The sequence below is a fragment of the Poecilia latipinna genome, unplaced genomic scaffold, assembly GCF_001443285.1.
Source record: "Poecilia latipinna isolate Pla-1442-1.1 unplaced genomic scaffold, P_latipinna-1.0 Scaffold2640, whole genome shotgun sequence".
Taxonomy (NCBI): Eukaryota; Metazoa; Chordata; class Actinopteri; order Cyprinodontiformes; family Poeciliidae; genus Poecilia; species Poecilia latipinna.
Genome location: NW_015115256.1, coordinates 32108 through 47816, shown reverse-complemented (window position 1 = coordinate 47816; position 15709 = coordinate 32108). Strand labels below are relative to the sequence as shown.

Here is a 15709-nt window from a genome sequence, read left to right as displayed (position 1 = left end):
CAGACAGAACTCAACAGAACCCAACAGACAGAACTCAACAGAACCCAACAGACAGAACTCAACAGAACCCATCAGAACCCATCAGACAGAACCCATCAGAACCCATCAGACAGAACCCATCAGAACCCAACAGAACCAAACTCTACATGAGGTCTACCTATGTGGCCCGGTTCTGGAGGTCCAATCAGCAGCAATGAAGCTTCTAAATCTGGGGCGGTTCTGGTCAGAAACTCACCCGGTTCTGACTGGAGAAATCCCAGTTCCTGCTGGCAGGAGGGTCTCCGTCACAAACCCTCTTCCTCCCTCCTCCTCTTCCTCCACCCCAGGGTCCCGCGCTCTCACCTCGCAGCGAGCGCTCACCAGTAAACCCAGAACCAGCACCAGTTCTCCCACTGCTGTCATGTCTGCTGGCCGTGTGAAGCCAGACCAGAACCACAGCTGCTTTTAAAGAGGAGGAGGAGGAGCAGGAGGAGAAACAGGAGGAGGAGGAGCAACAGGAGCAGGAGGAGGAAGAGGAGGAGGTCGTGCCTCCTGGTGGGATTTACTGATCAGCAGTAAATCCCACCAAATATGAACCTAAAGCAAATATTGTCTACAAACAGCAGAACTGCTGAATTAATTCTCCCAATCAATCATCACAGAACGTTCAGCTCCTGATCTGAGTCCGTTTTTCTGCCAGGATCCTGATGACGTCACTTTTCCTGGTTTATTTTTCCTCATGCTGCGCCGCCTGAACAGCTCTGGCGCCCCCCAGTGGTGCAGCCGTTACATCGCCTCTTTCTGCTCACTGGGTCCAGAACCAGAAACGCTTTGATGCCAGTTTTATACTATGACTGAAAACTGAAATACTGTAAATGTAAACCAAGCAAAATCAGAGAATAAGAAAGTAAGTAAGTAAAAATAAGAAAACTCTGTTACAGTAAAAGAAATTGTCATTTTTACTGAACCTCATTTGGATCCAGGCAAAGAGCGCCACAGACATGGCTGCTTTAAGGCTGCAGGCTGATCTGTGATTGGTGGATTAGAGTGACCTCTGACCCCCTCAGGCTGAGCCAGGTGCTGCAGAGGATTCATACTGATGTTGGATTAATAAAGTTAGAATTAAATCCGTGCTGTTTCTTTAAAAGTGAGGAAAATAAGTGAAACAGAGAAGAAACAGTTCATCGATGTGGAAGAGTCGCTTTCTGCTCTGCTGAGATACAGACGATGATTTTTCCTCTGAGACATGAAGACACAAAGGGCATCAAAATGAAACTTATTGTTGTTGCTTGTGATGGACCGAGTTAAAAAACAGAAGGAGTCACAGGATATTAATTAGAAAAATAGGGTTTTTTATTTTAACCCAAAGATTATAAATGACAAGATAAACTGAGCTCATAAAAGAGGTCAAAGAAACAAAACTGAACTCAGGCAAAAAGTGTAAACAAACTGGCTGCACAAACAAACATAATTGACCTAACAAAGAAATGACACTGGCTTATATACTGGCTGATCAGACCAATTAAGACACAATAGGGGTAACTAAACGGAATACAATTACAAATAACACAAACAACTAACAGTACAGCTAAGTTTGGCTAAACTAAAACCCAAAAAAAAATGAAAATCAAAAATATTAAAGTTTAAATACTACTATTTACTTAAATACAAAACTTATCTAAATAAAGAAATTACAAATTTCCCCTGCCAGCCGGAACTAATGGTGCAGTCCAATTAGCACCTATGCCTGCTGAGCCCTGGACCCCATCTCCTGTCTGGCCACTCCAAGGGAAGTAAGCACCGGCAAAAGAAAACAAAGTTAATCTTAAGCAAGCAAATAATACTTTAAAGTTGATATAAATACACATGTTAACTAAATGTGCGCGCTAACATAAAGAACAAATGTATCCAAATCAACTAATAAATATTTTACTTAAACTAAAGTGTTGTGTTTGAATGAAAAAATAAACTGCATAAAAGGGTTACCGACTTCAGAGTGTGGCCATGGATTTGGCCATCACATTGCTGATGAAAACTGTGTGGATCCCAGTTCGTTTCAGCAAGTCAAAGAAAATGAAAAAAACAAACAAAAAAAAAACAAATTTTTATAAAAATGCTCAAATTTAACGATTTGCTTCAGTTGAATTGGAATAATCACAATTTTAGATTCTGTTTCCTGAACCTACATTTTCCTTTTTAATATCACAATTTCAGATATTTTAAAGAGTTTAATAACATCAGACACAGACAAAACAACCAAATAAGAGACTTTATCACCACATAAACATAATTACGGACCACCGAGGAAAAGTTTCTCTGTGACGTCACTTCCTGAGCCTGATCCGTCTTCATTTATCAGAGCAGAACTCTGCTTTCATTTCAGCGCTTCCTTTTCTGACCACAGGGGGGCGCTATTGCTGCAGCTCCTCATCGATCACAAAATACAGACAAGAAATGTAAATGGGTTTTTTTTACCAACACTTTTAACAAATTTTGACAAATTTTCTTAAACATGAAAATTTGTTTGCTTGTTTAATAAGGAAACATCTCAGATATCACATTTTCTAATTATTTTAAAACAATAACTGATCTAACAGTGCTGCAGATTTTTATGACGCGACTTTTAAAATGAGTTATAAATATTTTACTCTGCTTCAGTCCCTGTTGATCCAAACAGGATGAATCTCAAACATTTAGTTTTGTTTGTGTTCAGGTTTTTACTGACGGCTGAACATAAAATAATCTTTCAGTTTTCAGAAAAGTAGATTTGCTAACGTCATTTCTAGTTTTCTGTAAATCTACAGAACAGCAGAAATGAGGTTCTGATTCTCATTAACAACCAGATTCGTGTTTTAATCTTTATATTTGTGGTAGAAATAAGAGGTTAAGATGCTTTAGTCTCATTATTTCAGACGTTTCTTCATTCTGACGACAGAACCAGAACCAGGTCCGATTTAATGAATTGGATCTCCGAGGTTCCTGACGATCAGATCATCTATTGACTCATTCATAACTTTACATTAAAATAAAAAAGCAAACCTTTTATGTTAAACTTTTACCTTTTTATTCACATGCTAAACTTGGAAAGTACATTTTAATTTGAGTCTTTTCTTATTATTATTTTTGTCTCTGAACTGAAACATTAACGGATTCAGCTGGTGGTTCTGGTAAGGCTGATGTGATGCTGGTTGTCTGACCAGCAGGTGGCAGCACCTCCTCCAGGTTGCATTTTATTTCACAGTTTAAACTGTTTCCTGTTTTAGTTCCTTGTTCATCTTTAAATATTCTAATAATTGAAGCTTTCAGGAACTTGGGGATTAAATGTTTCCATAAAAGTTATTGTATTTTATTTAAAATATTTTATCAGTTGATAATTATTTATTAAGATCAATAATAAAGTTGTTTTATTGCTGTGGTGGAGGGTCCAGGCCCTCCAGGATCCACCTTGTTCTCATCTCCTTTAACGTTTTCAGACCTCAGAGCAGAAAGAAGTCTGGTTCTGATTCAACCTGTAATCCAGATTAAATGTTCAGTTTATAAAACCTCTGGCTGAGTTTGTCCTTTATGGACCTGTTGGAGGTTCTGATGAGTCAGCAGAACCTCTGGAGGCCCAGCAGGTCTGCTTGCAGTCAGCAGGAACGCCCCCTGACCTCTGACCCCCTCAGAGCTCCATTAGCAGGCAGCAGAGACATTCCTCACTCAGCTGATCTGAGTCATGAGCTGCTTCTCTTACAGATTTCTGGTTTTAATCTCAGATTCTGAAAAACATTTTATTTGTTAACATTTTATCGTCTCATGTTCAGTTTTTCTCTGGAGTCACAAGAATATTAAAAGAGACCAAACAGAATCTAAACATAAGTTTTATAATAATATGATGATAATATGAGCAGAACGATTATCAGTAAAACAGACGCCTGATGGTCGGTATCGATCACAGCTGATGGGTCGGCCTCGTCGTCATGGTAACCATCAGCATCCCATAATGCTGCCTTCAGTCCATCTGGGAGGGAATGAAATAAAAGCATCTAAAAATAATGGACCAATCAGAGCGCAGAGTGTGTTCTGCTGAGTCACTCAGAAAGAGTGTGTGTGTGTGTGTGTGTGTGTGTGTGTGTGTGTGTGTGTGTGTGTGAACCGCCTGGTTCTGGTCCCAGCAGGTTTCTGGACCTCAGCATAATGTGTCCTGATGATGATGATGATGATGATGGTGGTGGTGTGACTCTGGGCGGGTCGCTCACACGTTCATGTCTGCAGGGAGTTGCAGTGTCTTCGTGTCTCCATGTGAAGATCCTGCAGGTTCACATCGACTGAACCAGAACCAGAACCAGAACCAGAGCCAGAACCTTCCTGAGCTGCGGTTCTTCTGTTGCCGTTTGCTTCGGCACAAACATCAATAAATGATCATAAAAATGTTTCTCAGTTCAGGAAGTTCCTGGAATCTGAATCCTCTTCCTGCTGGCGCCTCCGTGTCGGCTCCTCCCTGCCTGACGCAGCTCCGCCTCCAGCAGGAGGATTGCAGGCAGACGGAGACGGACGCAGCAGAGGACAGATCAGAGGACAGAGGACAGGATCTTCATCTTCATCATCTTCATCATGGACGCTTTGAGGAAGGGATTCTCCATGGCCAAGGACGGCGTGGCCGCCGCCGCTGAGAAGACGAAGGCCGGCGTGGGCGAGGCCGCCACCAAGACCAAGGACGGGGTCATGTATGTGGGTAAGACCACCGTGACCTTTGACCCCAACAGGGTCACTTCTTACAGTGAAATCTGGAGAAAAACAGCTAAAGTGGCATAAAGGATTAAAAACTGAAGATTATCCAACTAAAAAATTAATAATATTTAACAATAATTTATTTTTAGGGATTAGAGGAAGAAAACAAGGAGAGAAATGAAAAACCTGAGAAACATTTACCTCAATGAAAAAGAGACAGATTGTTTTAAAAGTAATTAAAGTCTTAAAATCATTTAAGAGACTGAAAATAAAAACAAAATTAAAGGATCAGAGGAAATGCAGAAACATTTAAAATCTGCTTCACGTTCAATATGGAAGGAAAGAACAAAATTATTCAAATAAAGATTTAAAACTTCCACCAAACGTCACAATATTAAATATATTCAGGAGAAAATAAATGAAATATAACATGGAAGATTAAAACAGAGACAAACAGACGCTGGGTTTTAAATATTAAAGATAAAATCCATCAGGATGAGAGAAACGCTGAGTCGTCATGGCTGATGGTTTAAATCTGCAGAAGAAAATATTGAATTTATTTTATCATCTGAGAGGAAAATTAATGAGATAATTAATAAAAAGCCAGATAAAATCATATGATGGGCTGCAGAGTGAAAACATGAGCAGGAACTCAAATATTAAATCAAATGTTTCCTTCACATTAATACACTGTAAAACATGAATGTTTCCACTCATTCAGTTTCATTTATTAGGAATAAAAAAGTAAATAATAGATAATCATAATAATGCAAACAATAACAGAAAATAAAAACGAAAACTTTAAGAATAAATTTAATCTGATATCTGGATGAAAGAATAAAACTGATCTAATAAATCCAGAGTTCATCTCTAACTCACGTTTCTCCATGATGTGAGGCTCCACTCTGACCTTTGACCTCATTCATGTTCCACTTTGTTTGATGAAGGCAAAACGTCAAAAGTCTTTTCAAATTAAAAGCCCAAAGTCAGACCAACCATTCCTGGTTCGAGTATAAATAACCTCCAGCTTTTAGAGTCATAAAATGGCTGCAGCTCATTTATTATTCACTGATCTGCTGCAGGAACATTTAGGCTGTTATTAAATTGTCTAAACAAATTAAATGTTTTGCTTTGGGTAACAATAATAAAACATTTCATCTATTTGGTGTCATTTAATTTTAAAGTTCAGATTTTCACCAAACATCTTATTAACGAGTTTTAAAAAAATGAAATGAAGCGAAGCAGGAAAATGATCCATCCATCAAATATTTATCATCTCTGACTTCCTGCTTCGACTCATCAGAAGCTCATCTTTCCGATTCCCCCGAACGCCTCACACTGCTGGGAAACAGAGACCAGCTGACCAGAGAGAACCGGTTCTGTCCGACCCGACACCACAGACAGAGCCAAGAGCCCAGAACCTGGACAGAACCAGGACCGGTCCAACAGAACCTGGACAGAACCAGGACCGGTCCAACAGAACCTGGACAGAACCTGGAATGGTCCAACAGAACATGGACCGGTCCAACAGAACATGGACAGAACCCGGACTGGTCCAACAGAACCTGGACAACAGTTCCTCTGGAGTCCATTAGAGGGCGCCAGGACAATAATAACAATAATAATAATAATAATAATAATAAAGTGTTTAAAGCTCATCCCAGCAGTTTGGTTCATATTTCCTCTGAAAACCAAAAGAAGTTTTTCTAACTTATCAAAGTTTCAGGTTCTAGTTTACAAAGATAAAGCATCACTTCCTGTTTGCATCACTTCCTGTTTGCATCACTTCCTGTTTGCTCCACCAATGCTCCCAAACTAATGAACTACTCTCACCTGAACATTTCTGTTGTTTACTTCTCACTTAATGTAATGTTGAAATACAGATTATGCACATTTTGCACAAGTGTGATTATGAATGAATGAATGAATGAATGAATGAATAAATGAATGATTCTGCAGGTGGAATCGGGTCAGAACCAGAATTGGACTCGGCTCAGCTGCTGACATGATGAAGATCAGAATCTTGGTCCTCGTCTTCCTCACCCGTTTGTTCACAACGTGAACAAATAAAAACAGATTTAAATTTAGCTCCAGTCTCAGTTTTACAGTGAAATGTTTTGAATCTGACTTCTGATGTTTTACAGGAAACAAGACGATGGAGGGAGTGGTGACGAGCGTGAACACAGGTGAGCCGAATGGTCAGAGATTAATGATTTATTTTATTATTTCCTGCTTCCTGGGACTTTAACGGTTTATAAAAACTCATGACTTCTGCAATATCACCTTTACCTCTCAGGTTAAACTAGTTCAATAAATACAAGTTTAATAAATTAGAATTTTTGTTCACAGAGTCCTGTTGTTTCCACATTTAACTTAGAATTAGTCATTAAATAATCCAAAACAATTAATAAAAAACATTTTAAATTATAATAATGTTCAGAGGTAAATCAACAGGAAAACAAATATTTACACATTTTGGACATGGTGTCCCCCAGATGGACATGGTGTCCCCCAGATGGACATTAATGTCCCCCAGATGGACATTAATGTCCCCCAGATGGACATTAATGTCCCCCAGGTTGGTCAGATCTGAGTCGATCAGATCGTTGAAAGCTGTAAATGTTTGTTAAACTCTCACATTGAAACATTTGATGTTTTAAATGTTGCTGGTTTCTGTTGCCCAGTTGCTCAGAAATCCACCGAACAGGCCAACGTTGTTGCCGACACTGCGGTTACCGGGGCCAACGAGGTTGCCCAGGCGACTGTGGAGGGCGTGGAGAACGCGGCGCTGGCGAGCGGATTGGTCAAAACGGTGAGTGACGTCACATCAGTGAGCAGCAAACCTAAAACACAAAGTCTTTGTCTATTTCATTTAAATGTACTTTTTTTTAAACTAATATTTTTTTAAAGTTATTAATTACATAAATCTACTTTGAATGATTAATTCCTGATATAATTTCTGCCATGCAAGTTTTTTAAAAATGTTTTCTTTTGTTGGTAAATCTCTGGTTGGCTGGATTCAGGAGGAGGCGGGGCCAGCAGCAGAGCAGGTGCCTGATTGGTTGGGCTGTTGTGACGCAGCATGATGCTTTATGCTCTGAAAACTCATAATTTAACTAACAGAAGACCAAATTATTGGATGGATTTAACTGATAAGAATTCATAATAACTAGTTTTAGTCATCTTGTTATTTTTATAAGCTGCAATTAAAACAGCTTATAAAAATAAACAATAAAACAGATTGTAAGAAAACAATATATCTATTGTATATATGTATATATATTGGATATATCTGTCTATTGCATCAGATGTTTTGCTGGATGTTGAGGGAAATTAAAGTCTGATATCTGATGAATCTGCTTTACTTTTCTGCTCTATTAAAATTAATGCTGAATTACAAAGAATAGTTTTAATCCTCCGTTCAGCAGAAATCAACACATTTCTGCCTCATTTGTCTCTATCAGAGTGATGACAGTTCCACTGATAAAACTAACAAACTGACTGAAAACAGAGACTGATTCAGACAGGATGATTATGATTATGATGATTATGATGATGATGATCTCTCCTGAGCAGACTGGAGTCCCTAAAGCAGCAGATCAGCCTGAACCTGCAGCTCAGTAGGTGAGAAACTTTTCAAATTAACTACAGTTAATTTTAACAGGAGAAAGTTAGTTTGTATATTAATTTATTTATTAATTTATTATTTATTCTGATTAGATGGACTACGTTGGGGACAACAGAATGTCAAAGAATTTAAATTTGGTATTATATAAGCTGTCCAGAGTGCCATTACAAAGGTCACCACTAGAGGGCACTATACGATCCCAGACAGACAACATGAGGAAATGTCCGACTGGGTTATCTTTGTTTTTATAGATTCAGCGAACATGCTAAGTAACTGGTTCAGGTGACCAGCCTGGTGAAGGGAGGGGCCTTCACCATGCCTTCAGCAGGCTTTTACCAGGCCTTCACCATGCCTTCAGCAGGCTTTTACCAGGCCTTCACCATGCCTTCAGCAGGCTTTTACCAGGCCTTCACCATGCCTTCAGCAGGCTTTTACCAGGCCTTCACCATGCCTTCAGCAGGCTTTTACCAGGCTTTCACCATGCCTTCACCATGCCTTCAGCTCACTGCCAGTTTATGCTGTTAAAACTCTGCAGGTCAATACTAAGTCTGGTTGCTTCCCTCCATGTTTGCTGTCAGATGTTCATCCTCTGACGTTCAGGCCGGTGGATGAAGGACAGTCTGACCCAGCAGCAGGTCCAGCCTCCTTCATCAGGGTCAGTCTGGACCTTGTATCAACGGGTCAGACAAGCCGTTCTGACTGAGGCAGCTTCATAATGTGTCTCCTTACAGGCTTTCAGATGGAGCTGCTCTCCTTTCTTATATCGTCTGATTTGTTCTCTGGATTGTTAAAACCAGACAAAATGCCAGAGAGCAGAAAGAGAACAAATATTGAGGAGCTGCTCTCTGACTGAAATGGCTGGAGATCAGCAGGACTGAACTAAACAGCGTAACAGAGAACAAAGCACCGAGGCGACCATCTTAGAACATAGATGGACAAATAATTTCTTCCATTTTCAACTCTGTGCTCTAGATATTCCTCTACTTTCTTTTTCCTTTTGAGTCTCATTATGGTCTGTCAGAGTTTTTCTTTGTTTTTTTTTTGTAATTTTCTTTCAGTTTCAGATCAATACCAGAACAGTTTCTGTTTTGACTCTGATATAATTTGGGCAGAGAAAGTTTCCTGATCTCAGGTGGTCAACCGTTGTTTCATAAAAACATTTTGTTTTCTTAGACTGTTTATCAGCCAAAGTTCATTTTGAGTTTACTGTAGCTGGCAGTAAACTCCGTTATGATCAGGAATCAGCTCAGGTCTCCAGGATCCATCTTTTCCTGAGCCGACTGACACACTGACACTGATGCAGGCTGGTCAGTCTGTCCTGTGTCTATTCACCGACTGGTTTAGTCCAGACACAAACAGAACAGAACCAATACAGAACAATCGGATCTTCAGAGAGGATTATAACATCTGACCTTCCAGGGCTTGCAGGTCAAGAGTCAGGAAACGAGGTTCTAATGTATTTACAGACCACACACATCCTGGACATGATTTGTTCAAACCTTCTGTTATGTTTCTCAGTTTTATTTTGGAGCTCTTGAGTAGGGGGGCCAGGTCTGGTCCCTGAAACCTTTAGATGCATCCCTGCTCCAGCAGTGAGATGGAGAAGGGATCCATGTGAAGGTTACGGTAGGGCAGCTCTCCAGGATGGACTTGGACTTTCCTGCTCTTGAGCAACTCAGCCATGAAATTCATCGTGTGAGAGACAAACTTTCATTTTAATTTGACTCTCTTTTAATAGTTTCCATCCAATGACTGCGTTTGTAGATTAGCCTATGGCTAGGAAACTTGTGTGCAAAACACCAGTTATCTGTTTTAAACATGTATCATTGTTTCAAGTGCTGTTCTTGCTGTTTATATATTCATATTTAAAAGTCTGAGACCTTATGAGCTCAGTCACTCTTTGCTTCTGAGTAAATTAAACAGATTCTGGTTTTGATCTCAGGTTTAAGATTACATTTCTGCAAATTAAATTTCATGACGTTTTGTTCTAAATTCTTCTTTTCTTTTCTCCCAGACTCAGCATGCGGCCGTCTCAGAGGAGAGAAGAAGAAACTCAAAGCTAACCTGCTGCTCAGCCTCCTCTGGTCGTTAACCTCATTAACCAATCAGGAGCTCTGACTGCCTTGTTGCCATGGTTACATGGTTCCCCTCCTTGTTATGCTGGATGATTTAACACTCAGGTCATGTGCTTTCGTGCTTTCAGCTGATTGGCTCATTGGAGTAGATGTGTTCAACTCCTGCTGCTCACCTGTACCGTTTACCTGTAAGCCCCGCCCCCTGATCCAGCTCCACTAATGCATGAAGCTTCACCAAAACAGAAACAGATGACTGATGGAGTTTACTCTGATTCAGGCTCCGCTGGTTGAGTCTTTTATAAACTACAAGAAATAAAGAGCTTAAAATCCATCTGAAGGTTTTCTGTTTTATTTCCTCACAAAGTCGCTGAATTTAACGGACGAGTCGTCAGCGACAGGCGCTCAGCGTTCCTATGAGAATGAGCAGAAGGTCCATCAGAACTGAATGCTGCCGGCCAGGACTCATCTGATCCCAGTGAGGAGACCTGGTTAAATAAAGGTTATTATTATTATTACCAGTATCAGACAGCAAGACAAATTCCTTTGTTTTTGTTGAACACTGAAGACCTTCTGGTTTGAGATCAATATGAGAAAAAGAGTTCAGCCCTTACTTCCTGGTTGTTACATGAAGATGTGTTAACTCAGGACAAACCTCACTTTATTTTAACAAAAACACTGAGGTGTGTCTTGTTTAATGCTGATCGTTCAGAGCTGTGGAACGATCTGATGAGGTCAACATTCATCTCTACCAAAGGGAAGGAAATGAAAAAGTGTGGAGAAAGAAAATGGCTGCTTTGGATCCAAAGGTCATGAGTTCATCTGTGAAGCATGACGGAGGTAATGTCATGACTGCTTCTGCAACAGGCTCATTCATTTCTAATGATGATGTTACTGAGGATGGTAGCAGAATGAATTGTACTGAAACATTTTTCTGAAATATTTACAGAGAAATCCATCCAAACTAATCAGGAGGAATTTAATCATGCAGCAGGACAATGACCCACAACACACTGCCAGCAAAACACAGGACTTCATCAGTGGAAGGTTTAAGGCCAATTAACCCAGCAGAGAACGCATTTCACCTCCTGCAGAGTAGAACGAAGGGAAACAAACAAGAACTGACAGAAGCTGCAGTCAAAGCCTGGAGAGCATCACAAATGAAGAATGCAACAATACCTGAGTGAAGTCGCCCCCACCGTCTTCAAATCAGAAAAAATTCATGTCAAACATTTATGCAGCAAAAATTTTCGTTTGTGCTGCTTTGGCTTTTAAGATATTAATGAAAGGTTAGAGGTCAAAAGGTCAACCAGCCCCCTCCAGACAATCCCACATCCAGCTCAGAGTGACTCCATCATCTGCACTTTTCTAATCTCTTGTGAAGAAACCTCTTACCTTTACCGTGTTTCTGCGTGAGTCAGGACGCGACCACCCAACACGACGGACTCCATCCTGGAAAACACCCATTCAAAAATCAAACAAACATGAATTTTAATGATGGTCAAGAAGAAAAATAAAAATTTCTGAATATAATTTATCCTATGGAGCAGTAAGAGACGTAGAACCTGATTATCAGAACATTCATTTGAACCTTGAGTAAATTTCATCCCAATTCTTAACAATCAAGACAGTTTTGCTTTAAAACAGCTGAAATTTCCATGGACAATAAAATGTACAACTCATTAATAAGAAGGTCTCCATTCCAAATAGACCCACCTGACTGCATCTGGTGTTTGGACCTGAACAGGGCTGTTCCTCTGCTTGGTCCAGATGTCAGCCTGTAGAACCAACATCATCACTTCCTCCAGGAAATACATGCCACCAAGGTTCACAACATACTGCCATATTTATTCTTGGCTGCTTGAAACTCCACCATGGAGCTGTACAAAATGACATATGCTACTAAAATATGAATTTCTACAGAATGGAGATAAAACAAGCAAGATTAAAATAACAAAACAGCAGTAACTGCTTAAAAAAGGGAATGAGTCCACCTATGACAGTCTTCAAAAAATAAAATGAGAAGTAGCACCGTGAAAACCTGTCTCTTCTTGCTATGGTCTGAACTATAGACCATAGCATTTCTATTTAGTAGTAACAGAAAAATTCACAAATTATTTCACCCAAATAACAGAAAAATAAAACCACCTCTAATAACAGCATAATGACTATGACAGGTAAAAACATGGACCTACCTCAGAAGGACGTCTCATTGCTTCTTTTCTGGTCTTGATTCGGAGTGTTACGCCTCAACGCCTTTGCTTTGGTCTCATTTTGTAGGGACATTTTAAATTGGGTCACAATCAAGTTGACACTACGGTTTTGCCAAAACAATGTAACTCCCTTTGATCTTCTCCTACAGACGCACAACAACAAACTGAATATGAATTAAAAGCAAAGCAACATGGCTGCTGTGGTGGAGCAGGGGAAAAACACAACCCATGTGTGGAGGCCTTAGTCCAGGCCTGAAGACATTTACCGCACGTCTTTCGCTATTCACATGTCCCATATGAATAGGACATGTGGTCCTATTCATATGGGACCACACGTCCTATATGTGAATAGGACCACATGTGTCTTCTATAGCTTAGCTTGAAAAAAACTAACTCAGTACTTCAGTTCACACCAGTATCTGGTCATATGACACATTTAATACGTTCAACGTCGGTTTTAGGCCTCAGGTTCATGCTTTTACTGACGGTATGTGCCTCTTTAAGCTAGCTTATGTTTAGCTCACAAACACATGAAGCAGTTCTATGGCTCATTACTGCAATCCACCGAACAGTCCGCCATTTTAACTACACACTGCGGCGAATCATCTTTACAAGCCCCTTAAGTTGTAAATTCACTCTTTAGACGGACATCCGTTGCACTCCAAGGCCCTTATGATCTCATACTACTGGTGTTCATCACTAATATATTATGTACATCACAACTTACCTGCAAAAGCAGAGAAGTAGCTGGTTAACAGGAGCGAACTCACCGCTCTTCTCACTGCTTCTTCTTCACGAACTTCGGCCAAAAAGAGCGTTAGCTTCAACTGCTCGGGCGAAGCTTCGTTAGTGACGGACGAAGCTTCGCTAGTGACGGACCATCTGAATCCGGGTTAAAAGGGGGCGTGTCCGATGAAGCCTTGCTTCAAGGCTTGTATCATCTTGCTGAAAACCACGTGACTGGCAACAAACGAGGCCTCCCGTTGCATGGATCACGTGACTGCTTCATTTTGCGTGTCGATTTTCAAAATAAAAGCACGATGAGCCTTGCTGCTTCATGGGTTGTTGTCCATTTGGTCACGCATCAGAGGAAGATATTTTCCTTCAGTGGCCAAATAAAATGAACACTGACCAATATATTTGATGTGTATTGATGATGGCACTCATCAAAATGTAATGTTAGTTACTGGTTTTCTCATGTAGATTATGTTTTTTTTTTTTATAACTATATTTTTGTGATTTTATGATGTAAATCTCTTTGAACTGCATTGTTGCTGAAATGTGCTACACCAGTGGGCCGCGCAAGAAATAATTAAATATTTCCGTTTTATGTATTATTTGAGACTGGAGGATCTTTTATTTTGAAAATCATTTAACCGGATTCTCTCGGTTTCTTGCGCGCCAACACTGAGCCACAAGCAGCAAAATGAGTAAGAAACAGATCAGGTGTCTTTGGAAAGTTTCTTTGCAAAGGGGAAAAGGCCCAGAGAAGAGACAGGAGGATGGATTTATCCCGGACCGGTAGGTGAGTCAAACATTACAAGCCGCTCTGTGTAACATGCGGCGACCGGCTGCTAATGAGGCAATGAAGCTTCAAGCTGCTTTGCCACTAGAGACCAAGCAGGCTGTGGATATAAGCAACACTTCGGGTGTCGTTGTCTCCCATCACTCCCTGATGGGACCGTCTCGTTGCAGAGAAACAAGCTCAGGGCTCCCGTTAGTCATTATCGTGAGTTAAAATTTTCAAGAAAGTAAAATGTTCGTTTTTGTGGCGTATCTGTATCTTATTTTGAAGGGATATGTAAACGTTACCATAGCGACCAGAGTCAGAGCGTTTGGGCAGTGGTCGAGAGGAGATGAGTAGAGCTGTGAGTCTTAAGTCTGGTTTAGACGGCAAGATTTAAGATTGTCGGCCGATTCTCCAAACCTCTGTGACCACAGAGCTGATAAAAGTCCAACAGGTTCGGTTCGTGTTCAGCCTCAAGGCAGGAGCAACACGAACCGAGTCCAGTCACGAACATCCCGATTCCAGAGGATAATCCAGTAAAACCCCCAACCCTAAATAAGGGAATTTAGAATAACCAAACACGGATGATGATGTAGAAGCAATAGTGACAGTTTGTGGAGACATTTTAAGAGATAAAAGATGAAACAAAAAGAAAAGGCGGTGGATAAAAGACAGCGGGAGCAGCTGCTCTATTTGCTGCACTATGATTTGGAGGTGACTCTGTTTTTTCATAGTTAATATTTTTAACTGAATAAACATAATAATGACCTTTACATGTAATAATAAACTGTCCACATATCATATCACCACTGACATTCAACATACCAGAATTAGATTGGCTACAAATAATTTTAATAATTAAAACATATGACAATTAAATATGGTTTCAATGATTATCCTGTTACTAAACATGAGTTTGATGAAAACTTTGACAATATTGCATTTAGTAATTTTTGGAAGTATGATCCAACTGAGTGACAAGACTGTTACAGTTTCACCAGCAGATGTCACTAGTGAGCAATGAATGAAGCATCGAGTAATGAACCTTTTTGCAAAGCAAAGGGTTGGAAAGCTTCATTGCTTCATGAGGCTTCATTTGCCTATCACTGCGCTGCGACAGAGCGCAGCTGGCTTGTTAGGTAATCGGCACTTACATATAAAAGCAGGTGATCGCTGAGGAGATCAGATGCAGGCCGATGACTAGTGCAAAGGAAACGTAGTTTAGAGAGAGACGTCAAGAGCAACGTTTACTGGTTTCACTTTAGAGAAGGTTGGCCTGCTGCTGTTTCAGTTTTTGATTTGTTTCAATTTCATTTTTTGTTTTAGTTTACTTATTTTTATATGGTTATTGTTGATTAAAATAACTTTTCTTGTTTTGGTTTTGTTTAGGGAAAGGGAGTTTCTATTGAAGCCCCCTGGCTTGTTTTAAACTGGACCTATGCTGTCCCTGGGTCCTAGGCTGTTTTATTTAGATTGAGGAGACGAGTGGAAGGGGAGTTTTTCTTTTTTTTGCTGTATTCAACAAGGATTTTTGTGTGAGTGTGTTTTTGTTGGGGAACACTTAGGTGCATTTAGTTATATTTGTGTTTTCTTTATTATT

At 40.1% G+C, this 15709-nt stretch overlaps 2 protein-coding genes and 1 long non-coding RNA gene across 5 annotated transcripts in view; 1 reads left to right on the top strand and 2 right to left on the bottom strand.

Moving 5' to 3' along the window:
- The window catches only part of mmrn2a (multimerin 2a), a 22872-nt gene extending 22191 nt beyond the window's left edge, over positions 1-681 (bottom strand). For 2 of the 3 annotated variants that reach the window (XM_015020710.1, XM_015020711.1), the window contains exon 1: positions 236-680. In XM_015020710.1, coding sequence (XP_014876196.1) covers positions 236-402 — 167 coding nt within the window. In that variant the 5' untranslated portion in view covers positions 403-680. Of the gene's footprint in view, positions 1-235 lie in introns of all 3 variants that reach the window. The other variant, XM_015020712.1, reaches the window with a different exon arrangement.
- Positions 682-4209: 3528 nt separating this feature from the next.
- Positions 4210-10723, top strand: LOC106938609 (synuclein-like). The gene is made up of 5 exons (XM_015020720.1): positions 4210-4693; positions 6834-6875; positions 7374-7501; positions 8266-8313; positions 10332-10723. The coding sequence occupies exons 1-4, from the start codon at positions 4573-4575 to the stop codon at positions 8311-8313; spliced, it is 339 nt and encodes a 112-aa protein (XP_014876206.1). The 5' UTR covers positions 4210-4572; the 3' UTR covers positions 10332-10723.
- A 5-nt stretch (positions 10724-10728) lies between these two features.
- Positions 10729-13712, bottom strand: LOC106938611 (uncharacterized). Its single transcript, XR_001422663.1, has 5 exons — positions 13330-13712; positions 12585-12745; positions 12106-12167; positions 11785-11841; positions 10729-10877 (listed from the first exon to the last, which is right to left on the bottom strand). It is a non-coding gene; the product is annotated as an uncharacterized LOC106938611 (long non-coding RNA).
- Between the last annotated feature and the right edge of the window lie 1997 nt (positions 13713-15709).

Excerpts from the sequence above, each read along its gene's own strand:
- LOC106938609 (XM_015020720.1), top strand. The coding sequence starts at position 4,573 with ATGGACGCTTTGAGGAAGGGATTCTCCATGGCCAAGGACGGCGTGGCC. Across the intron at positions 6,876-7,373 it reads GGTGACGAGCGTGAACACAG|TTGCTCAGAAATCCACCGAA; the intron begins GTGAGCCGAATG and ends TCTGTTGCCCAG. Across the intron at positions 7,502-8,265 it reads CGAGCGGATTGGTCAAAACG|ACTGGAGTCCCTAAAGCAGC; the intron begins GTGAGTGACGTC and ends TCTCCTGAGCAG.